Raw genomic sequence first — 23,416 nt, 5'->3', positions numbered from 1 at the left:
CATCTTGCTTCCATTATATAGGGTACTGGGATACACGAAAGGGAAGTCAGGCAGTCGAAATGCCCGCAATTGAGCTTGGACATCGAGACCCAGTGTATAAAATTATTTGGTTACAGTCTAAAACAGGAACGGATTGTTTTTCTACTTCTACTGATGGACAGGTAATTGCATAATGAGATGAAAATAAATTTATATTTTACGTAATTAATTATTTTTAGCAATGTTGAATTCAGATTGCAAAAAGACTGGTCCTCAAGTCAATTCTGGAAAGGGAGAACCAATGCCATAGAAAATGAAACATAGGGGAGCTTAATAGCAAGATGTTAGGGCTAACTTGCAAACCAGGACAGTCTGCAGGATTTCAGGAATTGTCGAAGGTGATCAGAAAATTGCAAGCGAGGCTGAGAGGACAAGGTGGGAAGAACAGCTTCCAGACTGTGGCACATTAATGTCAACAGTGGGAGAGGAAGGACCATTACTTATGGGAAGCACTGGAGCTAAGCTAGCCTGAGACCAAGCTCTAAATGGACAGCACTTCAAACTCATAAAGTGGGCAATATACATCAAGAAAGTTAGGTGTAATTGGACAGAGGAACCCAGAGAGAATCTAGCTCAAGATAACATTAAAATTGATAGGTAAAAAGAAAAAGATTAAAACCTAAATCAGAGTCTAAAAATAGGTATAATTAATCAGCGTTAACTACTTGGCCTCAGCATATCAGCTAAAGCTATCTGTGGTCTAGTTAATGTAGATCCTGGTTAGTAGCAAATAAATCCCAAATGCTGACAAGTTTTGCTTTATTAAATGCAAATTGTTGTGTAGCATGGATTCATGTCTACAGTATCACAGTTTTGAGACTGAGTAGCCTTGATGGTGGTGACTGAGCATACTATTTTCTCTTTTGAAAGGTGTTATTGTGAGTGCACAATACTTGCAGGAATTTATTATAAACCTCTCTTCTTTGCCACTTGATCTTGTGGCTACCACTTCATGACCTGAATTAACAGAACCTCTCAACGGATGATATTTGAAATAAAGCAACACAGTTCTACAATTCTCTTGATTGGTACTTGCCCCTTATCTAATATCACCCAAAACAGTTATTAGTTAATAATGCTATTACATTTGGAACATTGATATGCATAAATGGGCTGACATCTTTTCTGTCCAATACAAACAAGGTATATTCCTGAAGTACTTCATTAGTTGTGGAGCAACTGGGAGCTAATAAGATTTTGAGAAATTTATAAAATACCTTTATTTCTATTATCTTTAAATATATATTTTCTTACCAGAAGAGAGTACCTGTGACAAAATTTTACTATAAATCAAAAACATGGTTTATTCATCGTTAAGCACATCAGCCAATGATAAGAGCACTATTGTAATGCTATGGTTTGTGCCTATAGGTACTGTGGTGGGATATCCGGAAAATGAGTGAACCAGTGGAAAGACTCATCCTGGATGTAACAAAAAAAGATAATCCAGATATTGCATATGGAGGTGTTTCACTGGAGTTTGAAACCACGATGGTAATTAATGACTTGCTGGATAGGTATTTTGGCATGAAGCGTGTTACAGTGGAACATTTTGCCAGCAATGAAGAAATTATGCTGCTCAGTTTGAGTGAAAATTTGGACTATGAGCTTTAAAAAGACAGGAGAAAGAAAGGTTCCCCAGACATAGAGATACTTGCATGTACTTCATGAAAGATTTTCATGTTAGGCAATAAGACCATAAGGTATAGAAGCAGAATTAGGCTCTTTGGCCTATTGAGTTTGCTGCCGCCATTTCTTCATAGCTGATCCATTTTCCCTCTCAGCCCCAATCTCCTGCTGCTGTTGCTTCAGCACAAGGCTAGCAAAAGCTTGGTTGCCTACCCAAGGAATGATTCTTAATACAGGAAGGCTCAGAAAAGAAGACAAATATACAATTACACACAATATGCTGGAGGAACTCTGCAGGCCAGGCAACATCTATGGAAAAGAGTACAGTCGACGTGTTGGGCTGAGACATGGCTGTACTCTTTTCCATAGACACCTCCTGGCCTGCAGAGTTCCTCCAATATTTTGTGTGTGTTACTCGGATTTCCAGCATCTGCAGATCTTTTCTTGTTTGTGACAAACATAAAATGCTGGTTTCACATTGTCCCTATTCCCATGTATTTTGAATAAGCACGTTCAACTCTTTCTTTCTACAATTGGAAGTTAGGTAGAATCTTGTAGTAAATTTGCCCTTTTTAAAGCTGTGGATGAATGAAAGAAGTAACTATATGGGAGAAATTCCCTAAAAAACAAACAAAAAAAATTGGAAGGTAAGAGATGGACTGCAAAATGCACAACTTTTGGGAACATCAATTAATTCATACACATTGTTTATTCAGGTTCTTCAATATGACAGAGGAATGTCAGAACTACAGTATATGGTTTCTACTTCTATGAATGCATGACAGATATGGTTTCCTCAAATATAACTTGCAGAAAGAGAATTAAAACTAGTTGGTCCTGTCATTCAACATAGTACTCTGAATGAAAACACTTTTCTGTGTTCTGAAATTGATTGGTTTGGCTTTTAGAAGTTAATCTTTTGCTGATTTGTTGCACAATTTGCATTTGGCAAATTGTTTGGATACTTTCAATGATTAAGTGTTACAGTACAATTTGTAATAGAAACTTGGCTTATAAGTAAACACACCAAAGTTTACAGCTGTTAATTTGAAATTGAATCTGTATATTAAAACCAATAGTCATAGGAGCAGAATTAGGCCATTCAGCCCATCAAGTCTGCTCCGCCATTCCATCATGGCTGACCCAGATCCACTCAACCCCATACATGTGCCTTCGCGCCATAACCTTGGATGCCCTGACCATTAATTTTCGCTTAAAATATACACATGGTCTTAGCCTCCACAGCTGTCTGTAGCAGAGCATTCCACAGATTCACTATTCTCTGGCTAAAAAAAATTCCTCCTTACCTCTGTTCAATTTTGTTGCTGTGCCCTCTAGTTCAGGACACCCCCACCACAGGAAATATCCTCTCCATATCCACCTTATCTAGTCCTTTCAACATTTGGTAGGTTTCAATGAGGTCCCTCCCTGCATTCTTCTAAATTCCAGTGAGTACAAGCCCAAGGCTGCCAAATGCGCCTCATATGTTAACCCCTTCATTCCCGGAATCATCCTCGTAAACCTATTAAATCGGACTAACTTTCCATTTTGCTTTTCTGCTTTAGTTTAATTCAAAATTTTTCAATCACATGAATATTTTGAAGTGGAAGGTGACCCATATTCAAATTCTGCTGCATGACCATTGCACTAATATAGCTCTTCTCACATGCCTATCTCTTCCCCTTGGGTCCCCTCCTCCTTCCCTTTCTCCTACAGTCCACTCTCCTCTCCTATCAGATTCCTTCTTTACCTTCAGTGAAGCCAAGTGGGTGGGAAAGCCCTTTACCTTCTTCTCCTCCCCCCACCACTTTATTCTAGCATCTTCCCCCTTCCATTTCAGTCTTGACGAAGAGTCTTGGCCCAAACTTTGACTACTTATGCTTTCCCATAGATGCTGCCTGACCTGCTGAGTTCCTCTAGCATTTTTGTGTGTGGTGCTGTTATTTAACTGCTTTGTTTAGAGCTTTAAAATTAATTTAAAAACATGCTACCTTTTCTCTAAACAAAATTTTCATTTGTATTACAGTGTTCAGTAATTATGCTTTGTCTCTATAGCCAACAAAGTTTATGGTAGGCACTGAACAAGGAGCTGTAATATTAGGGAATCGAAAGGGAAAATTGCCAGCTGAGAAGATAGTGACCACCTTCAGTGGTCATCATGGCCCTGTCTATGCTGTGCAGAGAAATCCTTTTTACCCAAAGAACTTTCTGACGATTGGGGACTGGACAGCCAGAATTTGGTCTGAAGAGATCAGGGAATCATCCATCATGTGGACAAAGTGAGTAAAATGCTCATATGGAATAAAACTAAAAGGTAAATTGAAAACATACCTCTCTTACTGGTTGTTGCACAGCAGATAATACAAAGATGTTGACATCTTCAGAATGTGTGTTACTGATTTTAAAATAATATTGGTAATGCACATGCTATTCCAAGGCCATTAGCCAAGTGAAATGTGCTTACAATTGTGGAACCATGGTCCATTAGATCATTTCTCACTGAATCATAAAGCTCTCAACTGTACAAATGGAGCTTTCATTATTGGTAACTTTGAAACTGCTAAGTAGAATTTCAAACTTTTGGGCAATTAGTTTTGAGTTATTTAAGCATTCAGTGATTCAAGGTTAGTTTCTTCTTTCATCATATTTAAACCTTAACAAATATAACAACATAATATTCCAAATTCACTGTTTCAGACTTGAAAGTACCAAAGGAATCAGCATTCATGGTTCATAGAGATGAAGAGTTCTACCAGTCTGCTAGGTATCCTATCTGCTAGGTAACACCGGACTGGTTCAGGTCTGAGAAGAATCTAAAAATGCTTTTATATTGAAATCTACAATTTCAAATAACTCACTCTTTCAATATCAATACTGGGCATTTTTCCCTGTCATCATTTTGGCTCAGTTTTTATTTTTCTACTCGATAGTCAAGCTTGCTGTGCTATTACATGGATAAAGAAACATATTATGCTTCTAACTGCTACACCAATTCATTTGGTCACATCTTGTCAGTGAGGTTCATCTTGTCTTTATTCTGACCACTCCCTCCACCTTCTCTGCCACTGCAAATTAAATTATTTTCTCTCTTTTCCAATTATGACAAAGGGTCTCGGAATTGAAAGTTAATTATTTCTCTTTCCACAGATGCTGCCTGGCTTGCTCAGTGTTTTAGTATTGTCTGGTTTTACTTCTGATTTCCAGCAATTTCTGGTATTCAAATTTCTACCTTCTGCATTTTTTAAAAAATCCCTAGAGCCTGGATTCATTTACTAAACAAGTAACAAATAGAGAGCAAAATCACTGCCAGAAAGTTCCCAATCAAGAATTTCCTACTTTTAATCTTAATGTAAAACCTACAGGTTTCTGGGATGTAGTATTTAAATATTTCAGAAGCATAGAGACAGAAAGCTTAGAGACTGTGTGAGGGAGGATAGGCAGGTGATAGAGAAGGGATGCACTCAGACTGATGGTTTGAGATGTGTCTATTTTAATGCAAGGAGTATTATGAACAAAGCAGATGAGCTTAGAGCATGGATCAGTACTTGGAACTATGATGTTGTGGCCATTACAGAGACTTGGATGGCTCAGGGGCAGGAATGGCTACTTCGAGTGCCAGGCATTAGATGTTTCAGAAAGGACAGGGAGGGAAGCAAAAGAGGTGGGGGCGTGGCATTGTTGATCAGAGATAATGTCACGACTGCAGAAAAGGAGGAAGACATGGAGGGATTGTCTATGGAGTCTCTGTCGGTGGAAGTTAGGAACAGGAAGGGGTCAATAACTCTACTGGGTGTTCTTTATAGACCACCCAATAGTAACAGGGACATCGAGGAGCAGATAAGGAGACAGATTCTGGAAAGGTGCAATAATAACAGGGTGGTTGTGGTGGGAGATTTTAATTTCCCAAATATCGATTGGCATGTCCCTAGAGCGAGGGGTTTAGATGGGGTGGAGTTTGTTATTGTGTCAAGAAACCTTGAACACACTTATGTAGATAAGCCTACAAGAGGAGAGGCTGTACTTGATCTGGTATTGGGAAATGAACCTGATCAGGTGTCAGACCTCCCAGTGGGAGAGCATTTTAGAGATAGTGATCACAACTCTATCTCCTTTGCCATAGCATTGGAGAGGGATAGGAACAGACAAGTTAGGAAGCATTAATTGGAGTATGGGAAATATGAGACTATCAGGCAGGAACTTGGAAGCATAAATTGGGAACAGGTGTGGTAGGGTACAGGAACCATAGTGTACAAAGGCTGTTGTAAATCTAATCAAGAAGAAAAGAAGAGCTTACAAAAGGTTCAAAAAACTAGGTAATGATAGAGATCTAGAAGATTATAAGGCTAGCAGGAAGGAGCTTAAGAATGAAATTAGGAGAGCCAGAAGGGGCTTTGAGAATGGCTTGGCAGATAGGATTAAGGAAAACCCCAAGGCATTCTACAAGTATGTGAAGAGCAAGAGGATAAGATGTGAGAGAATAGGACCAATTAAGTGTGACAGTGGAAAAGTGTGTTTGGAACCAGAGGAGATAGCAGAGATACTTAATGAGTACTTTGCTTCAGTATTCACTACAGAAAAGGATCTTGGCGATTGTAGGGATGACTTACAGTGGACTGAAAAGCTTGAGCATGTAGATACTAAGAAAGAGGATGTGCTGGAGCTTTTGGAAAGCATCAAGTCACTGGGACCAGACAAGGTGTACCCCAGGCTACTGTGGGAAGCGAGGCAGGAGATTGCTGAGCCTCAGGCGATGATCTTTGCATCATCAATGGGGACGGAAGAAGTTCCAGAGGACTGTAGGGTTACGGATGTTCTTCCCTTATTCAAGTAAGGGAGTAAAGATAGCCCAGGAAATTATAGACCAGTGAGTCTTACTTCAGTGGTTGGTAAGTTGATGGAAAAGATCCTGAGAGGCAGGATTTATGAACATTTGGAGAGGTATAATATGATTAGGAATAGTCAGCATGGCTTTGTCAAGGGCAGGTCGTGCCTTATGAGCTTGATTGAATTTTCTGAAGATGTGACTAAACACATTGATGAAGGTAGAGCAGTAGATGTAGTGTATATGGATTTCAGCAAGGCATTTGACAAGGTATCCCATGCAAGGCTTATTGAGAAAGTAAGGAGGCATGGGATCCAAGAGGATATTGCTTTGTGGATCCAGAACTGGCTTGCCCACAGAAGGCAAAGAGTGGTTGTAGATGGGTCATATTCTGCATGGAGGTCGGTGACCAGTGGTGTGCCTCAGGGATCTGTTCTGGGACCCTTACTCTTAATGATTTTTATAATTGACCTGGATGAAAAAGTGGAGGGATGGGTTAGTAAATTTGCTGATGACACAAAGGTTGGGGGTGTTGTTGATAGTGTGGAGGGCTGAAAGAGGTTACAGCAGGACATTGATAGGATGCAAAACTGGGCTGAGAAGTGGCAGATGGAGTTCAACCCAGATAAGTGTGAGATGGTTCATTTTGGTGGGTCAAATATGATGACAGAATATAGTATTAATGATAAGACTCTTGGCAGTGTGGAGGATCAGAGGGATCTTGGAGTCCAAGTCCATAGGACACTCAAAGTTGCTGTGCAGGTTGACTCTGTGGTTAAGAAAGCGTACGGTGCATTGGCCTTCATCAATCGTGGGATTGAGTTTGGAAGCTGAGAGGTAATGTTGCAGCTATGTAGGACCCTGGTCAGACCCCACTTGGAGAACTGTGCTCAGTTCTGGTCGCCTCACCATAAGAAGGATGTGGAAGCCATAAAAAGGGTGCAGAGGAGATTTACAAGGATGTTGTCTGGATTGGGAAACTTGCCTTATGTAATAGGTTGAGCGAACTTGGCCTTTTTTCCTTGGAGCAACGGAGGATGACAGGTAACTTGATAGAGGTGTATAAGATGATGAGAGACATTGGTCGTGTGGATAGTCAGAGGCTTTTTCCCAAGGCTGAAATGGTTAGCATGAGGGCATAGTTTTAAGGTGCTTGGAAGTAGGTACAGAGGAGATGTCATGGGGTAAGTTTTTTTTACGCAGAGAGTGGTGAGTGCATGGAATGGGCTGCTGGTGGCGGATGCAATAGAGTCTTTTAAGGGACTCCTGCACAGGTACATGGAGCTCAGAAAAATAGAGGGCTATGGGTAACCCTAGGTAATTTCTAAGGTAAGGACATGTTCGGCACAGCTTTGTGGGCCAAAGGGCCTGTACTGTAGGTTTTCTACGTTTCATAGACAGGATATGTAATCAAAGTCCTTTTTCCCCTTATAGTGGAAATGTCGGAGACAAAAGGCATAGATTTAAGGCAAGAAGGGGGAAGTTTTAAAGGAGAATTACAGTTTCTTCACAGGTTGCTTTTTGCAGGGAGTGGAAAGTGCCTAGGACATGTTGGCAGGGGAGATGATGGAAGCCAATATACAGTATTAGTAACATTTAAGTGGTATATTTTTCAGTTGAGCAAACAGCCCATGTGTCATATTATATGTATTTTTTATTATTATTATTGGAATTTAAACACATTTGGGAAGGATTTTGGAATTGTGGTTTTTCAGGGGAAAATTTTCTAAATTATGGAAAATATTCTGTATATACTTTTGATATTTAACTTTGTTGTAATTTACGTTCTTCTGTTTATTATGTTGAAGGTGACTATGCCGAGTGTCTCACTGACTGAGGTGAAAATATTTAAATTTTTGCCCACTAAGCTTAAATTTGATGCTGTACAGCCATAACGTTGAAAAACTAACCATCAGATGGTGCTAGTGAACTGCTTTGACTCTCTTTTGGAGCAAGGATTGCTTTCATCCTGAGGTATCAAAGGACTTTAGGATGGTTAATGTGCTTTTATTCAGAAGATGCAGCAAGAATAGGCTAGACCTGGACTAGAAGCTAGTGAACTTTATATATGTTTGGAAATTTCTTGAAAGGGACTCTGAGGTTCAGGATTTATTTGCATTTACATGGACCTTAGCAAGATGTTTGACAATGTCAGCTGGTTTGGAATGTTACCACACATAGAATTCAGGCTGAGCTTGTCAATTAGATACAAAATTGGTGCTAGAAGGCAGAAACTGGTAGTGGAGGATTCTGTTTCAGATTGGAGGCCAGTGACCAGTGGGCTATTGTTGTTTGACATGTATGTTGATAATTTGGGCAAAGTGCAGTAATTAGTGATGAGTAAGTTTGCAGATGACACTAAAATTGATGGTATAGTGGAGGCAGGAGCAATAACACCATTTAAAAGCTATCTGGACAGATACTTGGATGAGCAGGCAAGAAAGGGATGTGGAATTTATGCAGGCAAGGTAAAATTGAGATAGTATATGCATGATAGTTGATTCATAGATGACATGATGGTTTAATGATGATTATATTAGTACATTTAATACAAAAGAAGATGGCAGAAGTTGCAGAAAACAATGTGTTAGATATGCCTCCCTGACCTCTTTTCAGGGCCCTGAGCAGTCTTTCCAGGTGTGTCAACACTACACATGTGAATCTGTTGAGGTTGTCTACAGTATGTGTTGCTACCAATGCGGGCTCCTCTACATTGGTGAGATTTGATGTTGATTGGGGGAATGCTTTCTTGAGCACCTCAGTTCTATCCGTAAAAAGTGGAATTTCCTAGTGGCCAATAATTTCAGTTCCTAACCCCATTCCCGACTGACGCGTCGGTCCATGTCTTCCTCTTCTGCCATGATGAGGCCACTCTCAGGCTGGAAGAACAACAGGTCGTACTCCATCTTGGTAGCCTCCAACCAGATGACATTAAAATTGATTTTCTCCAACTTCTGGTAAATTCCTTACCCCTCCCCACTCTTCTCTATTTCTGCACTCTGGCCTCTTAACCTCTTCTCACCCACCCCGGTGTCTTTCCTCCTTCCTTTTCTCCCATGATTCATTTTCCTCTCCTCTCAGATTTGTTCTTCTCCAGCTCTTTGCCTTTTTCACTTATCACCTCCCAGTTTCTTTCTTCAACCCCTGTTCCCCACACATCTATCACCTTCTAGCTTGGCCTCCTTTCACCTTCTTATTCTGACATATTTTCCCTTCATTTCCAGTCTTGATGAAGAGTCTCGGTCCTAAGTGCGGATTGTTTTTTCATTTTCATAGGTCCTACTTGATCTGCTGAGTTCCTCCAGCATTTTGTATGTGTTAATCTGGATTTTCAGCATCTGTAGGATCTCTTGCTTATTAGGTCAGACAGCATCCATAAAGAGAGAGTAAGAAGGCATTACTGTTTCAAATTGATGTCTTTTCTTAAGAAAAATTAAATAATTGAATTGAGATAAATTATAAAGTACCTCATTATTTCAAATTATCACCAATGCTTGCCTGCAAAGTAACATTCAATAGGTATTCAGTACTTCTCCTCTTTACCTCCAGATACAAACAAAATCATACCAGAAAGTTAACAATGAAGAAGTGAAAAAACTCCAAACATAACTATTGGAAATTTGAATAAAACCAAAAAATGCTGGAAATTTTTTTTTCAGGTCTGTGTTAACTTATTCCTTTAAAATAAATTCAAAAGTACTGCTTGACATCCTGAGTATTCCCAGCATTTTTTGTTATGTTTCATAAAATAAAAACTTTTAGCTAGTGATTTAATATTAATGTCAATTGATATATTTAATGGACTTTGGAAATCAAATCATAATATTTCTTTTTGTCACCATATTTTGCCTAGGCATCAATGGTATTGGGATTTAGTAGGACTTTTTAATTGTTAAGTATGATAGTGGTCATGGAAATCTTTGTGCAGTTCAAGTAAAACATAAATTATAAATTATTTTAACTGAGTTTACATTAAAGCCTTATTTTCCCACAAAGAGAATGAAATCAGAGCAACTATGTCATGTCTGATGAGTCTTATCATGTTAGAAAAGTCAACACTACTTCCATACTTAGAATAGTGAAGGTAGATATTTTGAATACATTCACCAGTGCTAATTGCTACACCTGAGCTGTTTGCCTCCATTCCCATGGTGTAAGTTTACAGCTTTTAAACCTTGCCATTCATGGAACAATTTAACCAAATAAAAGTTTCCATAGTATTGAATAGCATGCTCAGATTGCTCACTATGCCTGTAAAATCTCAATTTGCAAAATATTGGCTTCAAGATATTAAGACCATAAGATATAGGGGCAGAATTAGGCTATTCAGCCCATTCAGTCTACTCTGCCATTTGATCATGGCTGATTATTATCCCTCTTAACCCAATCCCTCTGCTTTCTTCCCAAAACCTTTGACACCCTTAATAAACAAGACCCCCTCACTTCCGCTTTAAATATACCCAATGACTTAGTTGCCACAGCTCTCTGGGGCAATGAATGCCACAGATTCATCATCTCTGTTAAAGAAATTGTTCCTCATCTTCTTTCTAAAAAGACATCCTTGTATTCTGGAGACTCTCCCACTATTGGAAACATCCTCACCACATTCACTCTATCTAGGCTTTTCAAAATTCAACAGGTTTCAGTAAGATCAACCCTCATTCAATGGCTCAGTTTAATAGCAGAGATATATTTTCACATGCAAGGCTGTCAAAAAAATCTAGTGAATGGCAGTTCTGTGGGCAAAAGTGCCTTGTTAATGAGAGAGGTCAGAGGAGAATGGCAGACTGCTGTGCGTAGAGAAGAGCATCTCTGAATTCATTACACTTTGAACCTTGAGGTGGATGGGCTACAGCAGCAGAAGACTACACTGAGTTCCTTCTTGTACCTGATAAAATGGCCACCAAGTGTAAGTTGCGGGACCATAATACATATTCAGGGAATGCCATTCATTTATTACATTAATCATAGTAACTTTACAACATCAGTTCAAAAGTTGTGCTAGGATAGCAAAACAGAAATGTTCATATTTCTGCATTCTCAGAAGTGACCTCGGGAAGATGATATATTTAGTGCTGAGGCATTTTAAGGCTTTAACTTTTTGGCATTTAAATTCTTTGTATATGATCTACTGTCTTTTCCATGTGTTCATATAACACAAAATTACTTTTCTTTCATAGATTTGCAAAATGTTTTATAACATTAAAAAATGCTGAAAGCATTCAGAAGATCAATTTAAATTTAGTTACTGATGTTTCAGCTTAAGCTAGATTAACAATATAAGTGATTGAATATTATGTTATACTCATTAAAACACTTTCACTCATGTCTAAAAAGGATAGTCAACTAAATATTGGAAGGTCACACTCTGGTTACTGGTTTGAATCTTTAAGAAATTTCTGCACCATTGTGACTATCCATGGAAGACTATTTTTTTGGGGGGTGGGTGGGGGGGGGGGGGAAAATCAAAGCTAACCCAAACTAAATAGCTTTGAGTTTTCTTCAACTGCTCTGTGAGCAAGTTAAACATAATATCCATAAACTCTGAATGCCTTTACTGTTTCTGTTTAGTGATAGTATCCTAATAATCAGAAGATCATGATTTCATGCCTAGTTATCTAGGCTGACAATTCACTGAGGAAGTATAACCTTTTTGATGAGATGTGAAACCTGCTGACTTTGAAGAGATGGGATTCATTTCAACTGAAGAAATTCCGTGTTGCTGTACAAAAATGATCAAATCAGATTTCCCAATGTTTATTCATCGATCAACTTATCAATTACATAACCTTTGTGGGATCTTAATATATGCAAATGGCTGTCACTTTCCTCTACCTATAGTGATGAACATGCTCCACTAAGATTCCATTAGGTGTGAAAGATTTAGAAAGGACCTTAGTTGTCAATGTACAACACAAGTCCATGTTTTCTTTTTATTATTGTCACTTTTGGTAAAATTTACTGGGAGCAGGTTTAACCACAAGATACAGGAATAGGCATTTCATGTAAGGAAATTAAAGACTGCATCAAATGTCATTCCAGAATCTTATGTCTGGTGTTATACTGTGTTCTTTACAGTCTTACCATGTTTTATACTTATTACCAATCATTTCCCAATTACCTATATTGCAAGAAAATATACACATAACAAACATGAAACTTATGTGAAATCCATACTGTCTTTAGAGCTTTACAATGATTACACCACATTATGAAAGAGATTGGATTAAACATTAGTACACTGACATTTGTTTCCTGTTAAATCAATTACTTTTAACCTTTTTCATACTGCAAACAAATGTTAGAAACTGTTTTGTGGCACAGTGAATGAATTTCTACATTGCCTGGTCATGTGATGTCCATATTACATTTTTATATGACTAGCCGTATTTGGTATAAATTTGCATGAATTGAGAACTGTAGTGGTAAAACCCAAGGATGTGGTAATTACATGGATCTACCGTGTGCATGCTTGGTCATTTTGATCTGTATCCCACTGATATTCTATTACAGCAACAAGGAATATCATGTTGCTTTCACACAATTAATTGCACAGTTCTGAGACTATGTTCAAGTTGTTTGTGAAATGAATGGGATTATAATACCAGGAGGATAATTGACTCTTGCTACTGTAAAGTGTTTATAGTTCAATTATGGTAATTTCCTTTTCTAACAAATTCCACCTGTTGAAGCCTTCATGACTCGAGCCCCCAGAAGTAGGCAGTGAGATCCAAGATACAGAGAATTTATATCCTGTTTTAATTGCAACCAGTCTGAAAGAACTTCAATGAAATTGAGGAGACTTTTGTCCTTGTGATAGAAAGAGCTTCCTTAAAAAGAATTAGTCAAATTTCATCTGCTGTTTTTGTTTCAGATATCATGTGTCTAATCTCACAGATGGTTGTTGGAGCCCTGTAAGGCCAACTGTCTTCTTCACAAGCAAAATGGACGGTACGATTGATGCCTGGGATTTGTCATTTAAACACAGTGAAGCAACACTTAGTGTTAAGGTACATGTACTCCTCAATTTAAGGAAGAGTTCCATTCCTGGAAATGTTTCTTTAAGCAAAAATTCAAATTGAAAGTACGGTAATAGGAATAACAGTCCCAATGCAAAATTTTCAGAGCTCAAGAATTATAGTCAAAAGAAATCTAAACACACAGAAACACCTAAAATAGTTAAAATATCATTTTATTTACAGTTGAGTCTTAATTTAAGATGAAAAGGCATACAAGATATAAACCAAATGAAATATGTAAAATGCTAAGAATTCTTGTATGGATGGATACCAAGAGAATGTTTCCTCTGTTCAAGAATCTAGAACTAGGGGTCGCTGTTTCTGAATAAAATATTGCCCATTTAAGACAGAGATTAAGTAAAACAGGTGTTCAATCTTTGGAACTTTCCTCAAAGGCTGCCTAAAGAAATGTTTTTTTGAGAAGGATTCTTGATAAATGACAAGAGTGAAAGATTAAGTAAGATATAGAGTTGAAGCTGCATTAAGATTCACCATGATCTTTCTGAATGGCAGTGGCTCTGTTAATTAAAAAAAATGAAAACAAATCCTTAGAAAGAGGTAACATAGGATCAGAAAATGTAGAATCATTGTAGATATAGTTAAGAAACTGCAAGAGTAAAAAGACCTGTTGGGAGTTATACACAGGCCCCAAACAGTAGGTGGCTGTGGGAATAAAAAAGGCATGTTAAAAGGGCAGTGTTACAATGTTACTGAAATCATGGGGGATTTTAGTATGTAGGTAGATTGGGAAAATCAGTTTGGTGCTGAATCCCAAGAGAAGGTGTTTGTAGAATGGCTCTTTAGAGCAACTTGTGATTGAGCCCACTAGGGAAAAGACAATTCTGGATTGGGTATTGTGTAATGAACCAAATTTTCTGAGGGAGCATAGGTAAAGGAACCCTTAAGAGGCAGTGATCATAATATGATCTAATTCACCCTGCAGTTTGCAAGGGAGAAGCTAAAATCAAACATCACAGTATTACAGTGGAGTAAAGGAAACTACAGAGGCACGAGAGAGGAGCTGGCTGAAGTTAATTGAAAGGGGATACTAGAAGGGATGGTAGTTGAACAACAGTGGCTGGAGTTTCTGGCAGCAATTTGGAAGGCGCAGGATAGATACATCCCACAGAAGGGAGGATGAGGGAACTGTGGCTGACAAGGGAAGTCCAGGACAGCAGAAGACCAAAACAGAGGACAACCAATACAGCAAAAATTTGTAGGAAGCTAGAAGATTGGGAAGTTTTTCAAAACTAACAGAAGGAAACTAAAATAGCAATAAGAAAAGATTAAGTATAATGGTAAGCTAGCAAATAATATCAAAGAGGATACCAAAAGTTTTTTTCAGATATATAAAGAATAAAAGAGACCTCTGGACAGGTACTCTCACTGCTAGAGTCAGAAGTTTCCACCTGCTTCAAAAGGGCAACAATTATACCAGTCCCCAAGAAGAGCAGAGTAAGCTGCCTTCATGACCATCATCCAGCAGCACTGGTGATGAAGTGCTTTGAAAGGTTGGTTACAGCTGGGATTAACTCCTGCCTCAGCAAGATCCTATCACAATGGGTCTATGGTGGAACGCGACCTCACTGGCTCTCCATGCGACCTTGGATCACCTGGACAATACAATTACCTATGTCAGGATGCTGTCTATTGACTACAGCTCAGCATTTAACACCATCATTCCTACTGTTCTGATCGAAAAGCTCCACAACCTGGCCTCTGTACTTCCCTCTGCAACTGGATCCTCGATTTACTAATCAGAAGACCACCATTTGTGCAGATTGGAAATAACATCTCCACCTTACTGACAATCAACACTGGTGCACTGTGCATAGCCCACTGTTGTACTCTTTCTACACCCACGGCTGTGTGGCTAGGCATAGCTCAAATGCCATCTATAGATTTGCTGATGATACTACCATTGTTGGCAGAATCTCAGATGGTGACGAGAGGGCGTACAGGAGCAAGATATACCACCTAGTTGAGTGGTGTCACAGCAACAACCTTACACTCAAAGTCAGTAAGACCAAAGAACTAATGTAGATTTCAGAAAGAGTAAGACAAGGGAACACACAGCAGTCCTCATAGACGGATCAGAAGTGGAGGAAGTGAGCAGTTGTAAGTTCCTTGTTGATACCTCTGAGGGCCTCACCTGGACCCAACATATCGATGCAGCCATATAGAAGGCAAGACAGCAGCTGAATTTAAGTAGGAGTTTTAAGGAGGTTTGGTAATTCACCAAAATCACTCTCATTTCTACAGATGTACCATAGAGAGCATTCTGACAGGCTGCATCACTTTCTGGTATGTGGAAGGGGAGGCTACTGTGCAGGATCAAAGCAAGCTGCAGAGAGTTGTAAAATTGCTCAGCTCCATCATAGGCACTAACCTCTGTAGTATCCAGGTCATCTTCAAGGAGTGATGCCTCAAAAAGGCAATGCTCATCATTAAGGACCTAGGACACACCCTCTCCTCGTTGCTACCGTCAGGAATGAGTTACAGAAGCCTGAAGTAAACAGCATCCTGATATAGGTAATTGTTTTGTCCAGATAATCCAAGGCCGCATGGAGAGCCAATGAGATTGTGTCCACCGTAGACCTATTGTGGTGATAGGATCTTGCTGTCCTTGATTAGTATGATTATCAACAGTTATGGGGAAAAGGGCAGGGGAATGGGGTTGAGATGAATAATAAATCAGCCATGATTGAATGGCAGAGCAGATATGATGGATACCTGAATGGTCGAATTCTGTTCAAATATCTTATGGTTTTATAGAAGGTCAGAGGTGGCCTGCCCCTATTCCTAATTCTGACTTTCATTTTTAAGTACTAATATGGCTTTGCACATTGGTTGGAGAGGTGAGACATGATGGTAGTGAATGTGAAGTTTAGTGCATTTTGTGTCGTTCATGGCAAGGGATTTTCTTAATTACCTGGCAAAGTGGTTTGCATCGTTTTCTGTAACAAGAAAAATGTTCTTGTGAGTGAAGACCCTAATGATAAATTTAATTTTCAGAATTGTATATGGATAAATGCTTTGATAAGTGAACCTTTGAACCTTTAAAAAAATATTTTGCTTTGAAGTTTATTCATAATGAAGCAGCAATTTGGAGCCCCAAGGGTATCTCTTTTGATGATGGCCCCTCATGTAACTAGGACTTAACTTTTTATTATGTTCTTATTTTGAAGATACTTACTTTTGCTTCTGGTCACTGCAATTCTGCATAAGATTCAACAAAAAAACACCTCTTAATTTGGTTCATTGTCTTATGATTCCACTCTTTGCAATTCTGAAGTAACTCGTCACATTTTGCAGCCGTGCCACAAAGTCCAATTAAGCTTGATCATTGTTTTTCAAAAAAAAGTACACTGCATACTCAATCCTGTAACTGCAGGAAGTGTGATGAAACTAGCATGGATTGCATCACTGAACAACCTTTTGCTGTGGAATGCTAAGATTAGTCAGGGGTAATCTGCTCTAAAGAGGCTATGTCTTCAAAAATGTCTGTACTTGAATTGACTTTTATTTCTGAAGTTTTCACCCATAACTTGCTAACACAAAACATATTCTAGGTTAGGCCAGGTGACAAAAGGTGAAAATTTCAGAGATGAATAATCCACAATTTTTCTCATTATTATATTGGGTAAGGAGTCTTGTCAAGAGCTCTGTAAGTAAATTCATTTCCCAGTTAATGCACAGAACAAGATTCATGTATTTTTGTTGAGAATGGGACTTCTCAATTCCTTTTTCAAAAGTTCTTCCATCTCAGAGAGTCAAACCTTGAAAACTTTTCTTCAGTCTCATATTTGGAATGTCATTGAATGATTCCCTCTCCGGTCATTTAGCTGTGGGTGGAAAAACCTGACAAGTGCTTGGAATTTGTTAGAAATTATAATTCAGATCAGAAGTTCAGAATGGAAGAAGTGTGAATCTGAATGCCAGCTACTATTTGCATTACTGAATTAAAATATTATATTCTAATTTTCTAATTGAAGAAATAAAAACGAATATTCAACTGTTTTGGGCTCACTCATCCAACTTTTCAAAGAACAGCAAACATTTGAAATGAAAATCCTTTTCAAATATGTGAAAATTGATTTCCAGTATTTTGAAATAACTTTTTAGTTCACTTTAATAATTTTTATATTTAACTGAAAACAATTTGTTAAGTATATATTAGCAGTTTCACAATTGTTTGTGCCCAATCTGTTAGCCTTTTGTTCCATTGACTACTGTTAAATTAATAGTGAACTTGCTATGAAGATACACTCATCTGTCATGATAGCCAGCTTTAAATTAGTTGCTTTAGTGTTCTTGTTTCAATTGGTGTTTGTCATCACCTCATTAGCCATGTACCCACTGCCCTAAGCATTCATTCCCTACATCATGAGTGGCCATGTTTGCTGAGTCCATCATCTAGAAAATATGCTATACTAATTCACCCAAGTATCATCCCAAACTCATGGTCTCTAATGACTGGGAGAAAAAAAAGAGTCAGCTTTGTATTCCCTTCCAAACTGCACATCTTTGACTCTTGACTTGAAAATACATGACCCTAACTCTAGCCCTTTATCACTGGATGAATTGTCTGATACTCCTTATCGATAATGCTGGGGAAAGACTGTACTGGTTCAAGAATACCACTCCCCAGCACTATCTAAAGAGCAAGCAGGGGCATAAAATTCTGTCTTTTGCAGATAAGACAGATTTAATGCCTGTCATTGGTGCAGGGTGGGAGAGGATTGAAATTCAAACAGTGCTTTTTGTTGAACTACTGTGATGAGTAAAGTTTTACCATCAAGATTACAGGTTTAATTGAAATGGGGAGTTTATGAACAGAGTACATTTTCTTCTGCGCTAGTGTAATAAAGGTTGAGCATCCCTTATTGGAAATGCGGTAATGCTTGGGGCCAGAAGTGATTCTGATTTCGGAATATTTGTATCTATATGTTGAGATACCCAAGGGATGGGACTCAAGTCTAAATACAAAATTCATTTACATTACATAGACAGCTGGTGAGAAACTCACAGAGTGAATAGTCCACAGTCGGAGCACAGTCTGACATGATGGAGCTGGGTCCTCCACAGCCTGTTGGGAGTTGAATGAACACCCCCCACGGTGTTTATTACTGGGGTCTATTGTCGTGATTAGCTTTGTATCTGCCAACAATATCAAACTATTGCCTGTTTCACAGGAACTAAGGCAAGGGGGTAGTTATATATATCATTTTTTTAAAAGTTTTGTGCATGAAAATTACCTTCAATTTTCAGTTTATGATAGGTTTTTGCTTGTTTCATGATCAGCATACCGTTAAGTGGCATATGTGCACTCCAATGCTGATGAACCACTCTTTTAATACATGATCAAGGTCCTCATATTTTGCTTCATGCAGTGTTTTTCTATTTTGATTAACTTCTGATCATTACATGTGTGAAATCTCTTCTCAGAACTGTCTGTGGTGCTCAGAGACCTGCGCATCATCTGGGAACCTTCCCAGCACCTTGTGGAATTTTCCATCTGTAGCAAAGTGTCAGTACTCAAAAACTATTTGGACTTCAGAGGTTTTGGAATTTGGAATTTCAGATAAGGGATATTCAACCTGTATAAACCAGAATGTTTTGCTCATATTGAAATGTGTATAAATGTGTTACTGGTTAAAAGGAACAATCTGTTTTCCTCATTAGTCAGAATTTTGACATTTTTTCTATATATTTCTTTCCCATATCCCCCTCCCCAACTCCATCTCTCCTAACTCAATCAGGTGTGTGATGATCCTCTGTACAGTTTGCGTATCCAAGACAATGGACAATTCCTTGCCTGTGGCTCTCACCAGGGAGCAACAACCTTGCTTGAGTTTTCACCCAGTTTCTATGCTTATATGAAACAGGAAAAAACAATTGCAAGTGCAGTAAGTGTTCCGTTCTAGTCATATGATCCTTTTTGTGGTCAGCTTGCAATAAAAACATTAAGTAAAACTACCTCACAAAAGAACACACTTCATTTCTAAAGAAAGTGAAGCTGTAGGTATAAAGTCAAATTAAATAATTACAACAAAATTTATGGTTACTTAATGAAGTTTTGCTTAATGCATTGGACTGAAATACCCAGCCAAAATGCTAAAATTGCACACTAATGATGAGACTGTCAGTTGTCAGTTCTTTTGGAGTTTTTCCACAGTCTGCTTTGATGTGTCTGAATGTCCTTTTCAAATTACTTAGACTATAATCAAACAAATTTTAGTATTTTCAAATGTTGATCTGACTTAGCTAACTACAGTTAGAATGTCCCATATAGGTTCAGTTCCAATCTACTTCATCTTTGAATCTAGCAGTATATTCCATCAGAGGTAAAATGACCGAATACTGTTTCAAATGTTCCACTGAATACTTTGTTTTCCATTTCTCCAGTATTTATAGATATTATATGGTTGGGAGGTATCTATTAGCTTCAAGCAAAGTGAAATATGTGGAAACTTGACCATTTACTTACCCCTCCATGTCGGCCTTGGATCTTAACTGACACTAACTTTGTGCAGTGTTTATTGTAAGTGCTGTATGAGGATTGCCTTTTCCATGTGTAATGTTACATTTTTAGATGTTTGAGAGGGAGACAAAGCGGGAGAAGATTCTAGAATCACGCCAGCGTGAGATGCGGGCAAAAGAACGTGCTAAATCAGAGCAAGAAAAGGTGGTGGAACAGCAAGCTGAAGATGAGGAGGATACAATTGAATTCAAAATTGCAAAAGCTGAGAGAACGTTCTTTGAAACTATTGACCAAGAAAAAAGCAGATTTGAAATGGAGAAAGTCGATGACACCAAGGTAGGAAAAGAATCTGTTTTCACTTTGGAAATGGTATTAAGCTCCATAAATTTACATATAAAACTTTTGAACAGTTCTGCTTGATGAATATTTTCACGGTGATTTCATAAATGTTCGAATACTAACTAATCAGGATCAAGCTTTTAATTCAAATGTGGAAAGGCAAACTTAATTTAAGTGTAAATTTACATTTTGTTAGAGAGATACACAGTACGGTAACAGACTGTTCTGGCCCAATGTGCCTACTCCACCCATTTACGTCCATGTGACCAATTCACCTACCAACCTGATATCATGGTTGGTTTGAGCAGGGTTTTTTGCATCATTATGTGAATATTCATCATTTAAAAGGAAGAATCCAGCCATTATTCATCCCTTATGTGTGTTGTGTATTGTCATTGTCACTTTGAACTGATGCCAATCTTCATGAAGTGCTTTGAAACACTTGGTAATGGTACAATCAAAAGCCCCATTCCTACCACACAACAGAACTGCTCTTCAACAGATGCCATAATGTCTATCATGCACTTGGTCCTGACACACTTAGAAAACAAGGATACTTGTGTCAGAATGCTGTTCCTACATTTTAGTTCTGCATTCAACATTATTGTCCCACAGATGTTGATGACTACTCCTCAGTCTAAATACAGCATTGTGCAACTGGCAGTTTGACTTCCTAACCAACTGACATCAGTTACCTATATGTTGTATTTTATAGGATTGCTTTATATTTCTTGTGGATCTTTTTGACTTTTTAATGCTGCATTGGATCCGGAGTAACAATAATTATATTCTCCTTTACAATCATGCACTGAAGACTGACAATAAACAACCTTGAATCTTAATTCTGCATTAAATCTAAAACTTATGTGATAGTATCTTTGTTTATGCTGTATATGGTAAAAGTGTGTAGTAATGTTTAGAAAGGTGTTAAACCTAAATAAACAGACTTAGCTAATTATCCCAGCACCGGCTGTCGAACATTTTCCTACCAGTAGTCTACTTCTGCAATTCTGAAAATAAAGTATATTGTACCTTTTTTAAAAAAAAAGTTACAATTCATGGGCATATTGGGAGTTTTGATCTGCTAAATCAACTACAATTTTTAGATTTCAGTCAAATTTCCTACCTTGTTGGCAAATTTTAGATTAGGTTTACACCATTGTATCTTAAACTGGCCTTGTATTAAATTTGAATGTTGCTAATTTTTAAGGGCTCAAACTGTATTAAAGTTAATTTGCAGCAATATGTTTACCACAGAACTAAAAAAAGCACACAAATAATATACTCTGAGGCTATGTTTCATTTGTAAAACTTTCCAAACTAGTAGATGCTAGGAGAGCAGCTGCCTCAAAGCTACACTGACCTGAGTTAGATTCTGTCCTCCAATGTTATTTAAGTAGAATTTGCATGTTTCCCTGTGACCGCGTAGGTTTACCTTGCATGCTCTGCTTTCCTCCCACATCCTAAAGATATACAGATCAAAAAATGAATTGGCCAACGTAAATTGTTCCATGTGAGTGAGTAGTAGCATTTTGTAATGTTGCTGGGAATGTGGAGAAAATAAAATGAGATTGATGCACATTGTTACTTGATGGTTGGCATGGACTTGGTGTTCTGAAGGGCCATTTCCACACTCTATGGCGCATTCTTATGGCCAAACTCAACTTCTGGAAATGTGTATCTGAGATCAATAGTTTTTGTAGTCTGAACCAAACTGACAGACATGTTGAAAAAGGATCCAGCAGCAGTTGACAAAAGAGGCAGCAGTTGATATATTTTTTAGCTTGACCATGATAGTTTGTATGATGACAATTCCTGCAAGTGTGGGGGTCATTCATTTGTTGAGAGCCAAGAAAGCAAGATAATTTACTAAGAATGGTACGATATGGAAAAAAGCAAAAAAAAACAGGAATGCACGACCACACGTCTTTGATTGTAACTGTAATGTAGTTAAGAAATCAAAAAAGCTTTTTCTTTATTGGTGGAAGGCACTGAACATTATAATGGAAGATGATGCTGGAATTACATAAAATGCTCAGGAAAAGATGCTTGGTATATTTGTTTTAGTTTTTTTTTGTTTTATCTGCTAGGAATCAATGTCAGAGGATGATGAAGATGATGAGGTGAGAATAATAGTCTTATACATTTTGTTCAAATTCTAACAAAATCAGACAATGAAAATATCAGCAGTTTTGTGGGTTAATTTTAAATTCTTTGTACAGGGTTTAGAATCTAATTATTAAGCACAATATTTAGCTCTTTGAAGACTCTTTATGAGGCCAAAGCATAATTTTGAAATCCTTAAAAAATTAATTCCAAATAGAGAGTTTATATAATAGCTTGTATAGTCTATGTTCCAAAACTGTATTTTAGAGATGCTACTATGATTTTTGTTTTCTTGTTACTGTACATTTCAATAAGTACTGAGAGTGATTATCTTTTTTTTTGTAGCTGGACAACTTTTGATCTGAAAGTGCAACCAGCCTGCAGTACCAGCTACATCATTTAGATCTTTTTCATTATTAATAGAGTAAACAGCATTTACAGTCTCACTATCTTGAAAGTAAATATTATCTATTTTCATATTACAGTGAATGTATTCATATTATTGATTCTGCAGATATTTTTAAAATAAAAGAACTAATCTGTAGTTAATTGCTTCTTTCTCAATATTATTGTGAAATATTTGTAGAAAAGCAGCATTGTCAACTTTGTTACCAAACAAATTTCCTAATATTCTTGAATAAAATTTGTAGGGTGTGTGTCTGAGGTCTTAGTAGATGCCCCCGTCTTAGACCTATTTATTTTTTTCTCCCTCAGGTTTTCATTGTTATTAAAGGACATCACAGAATAATAGAACACTACAGCACAGAAACAGGCCATTTAGTACATGTGGAACTATTATTCACAGTCACAAACTATTACCACAAACAGTCTTAATAGGAGGCGGCCATCACTTCCCCAGCTATAGGTTGACTCATTATAGAGCCTTATGACCAAAGATAAGAATGACCTTCTATAGCGCTCTTTGGAGCAGAGCAGTTATCTTAGTCTATTACTGAAAGTGCTTCTCTGTTCAGCATG

The 23,416-nt window shown here is 37.9% G+C and overlaps 1 protein-coding gene across 1 annotated transcript in view; it reads left to right on the top strand.

Annotated features, from left to right (window-relative positions):
• dnai2b (dynein, axonemal, intermediate chain 2b) overlaps nucleotides 1-23,048 on the top strand; it is a 40,485-nt gene extending 17,437 nt beyond the window's left edge. Inside the window, exons 7-14 of the mRNA XM_073026106.1 lie at nucleotides 22-161; nucleotides 1,411-1,533; nucleotides 3,724-3,947; nucleotides 13,365-13,500; nucleotides 19,272-19,418; nucleotides 20,105-20,329; nucleotides 22,423-22,455; nucleotides 22,784-23,048. Coding sequence (XP_072882207.1) covers nucleotides 22-161; nucleotides 1,411-1,533; nucleotides 3,724-3,947; nucleotides 13,365-13,500; nucleotides 19,272-19,418; nucleotides 20,105-20,329; nucleotides 22,423-22,455; nucleotides 22,784-22,798 — 1,043 coding nt within the window. The 3' untranslated portion in view covers nucleotides 22,799-23,048. The remainder of the gene's footprint in view (nucleotides 1-21; nucleotides 162-1,410; nucleotides 1,534-3,723; nucleotides 3,948-13,364; nucleotides 13,501-19,271; nucleotides 19,419-20,104; nucleotides 20,330-22,422; nucleotides 22,456-22,783) is intronic.
• Nucleotides 23,049-23,416: the final 368 nt, after the last annotated feature.

Source organism: Hemitrygon akajei, chromosome 22 (genome assembly GCF_048418815.1).
Source record: "Hemitrygon akajei chromosome 22, sHemAka1.3, whole genome shotgun sequence".
NCBI classification, from domain to species: Eukaryota; Metazoa; Chordata; class Chondrichthyes; order Myliobatiformes; family Dasyatidae; genus Hemitrygon; species Hemitrygon akajei.
This window is presented reverse-complemented; position numbering and strand designations above follow the sequence as displayed.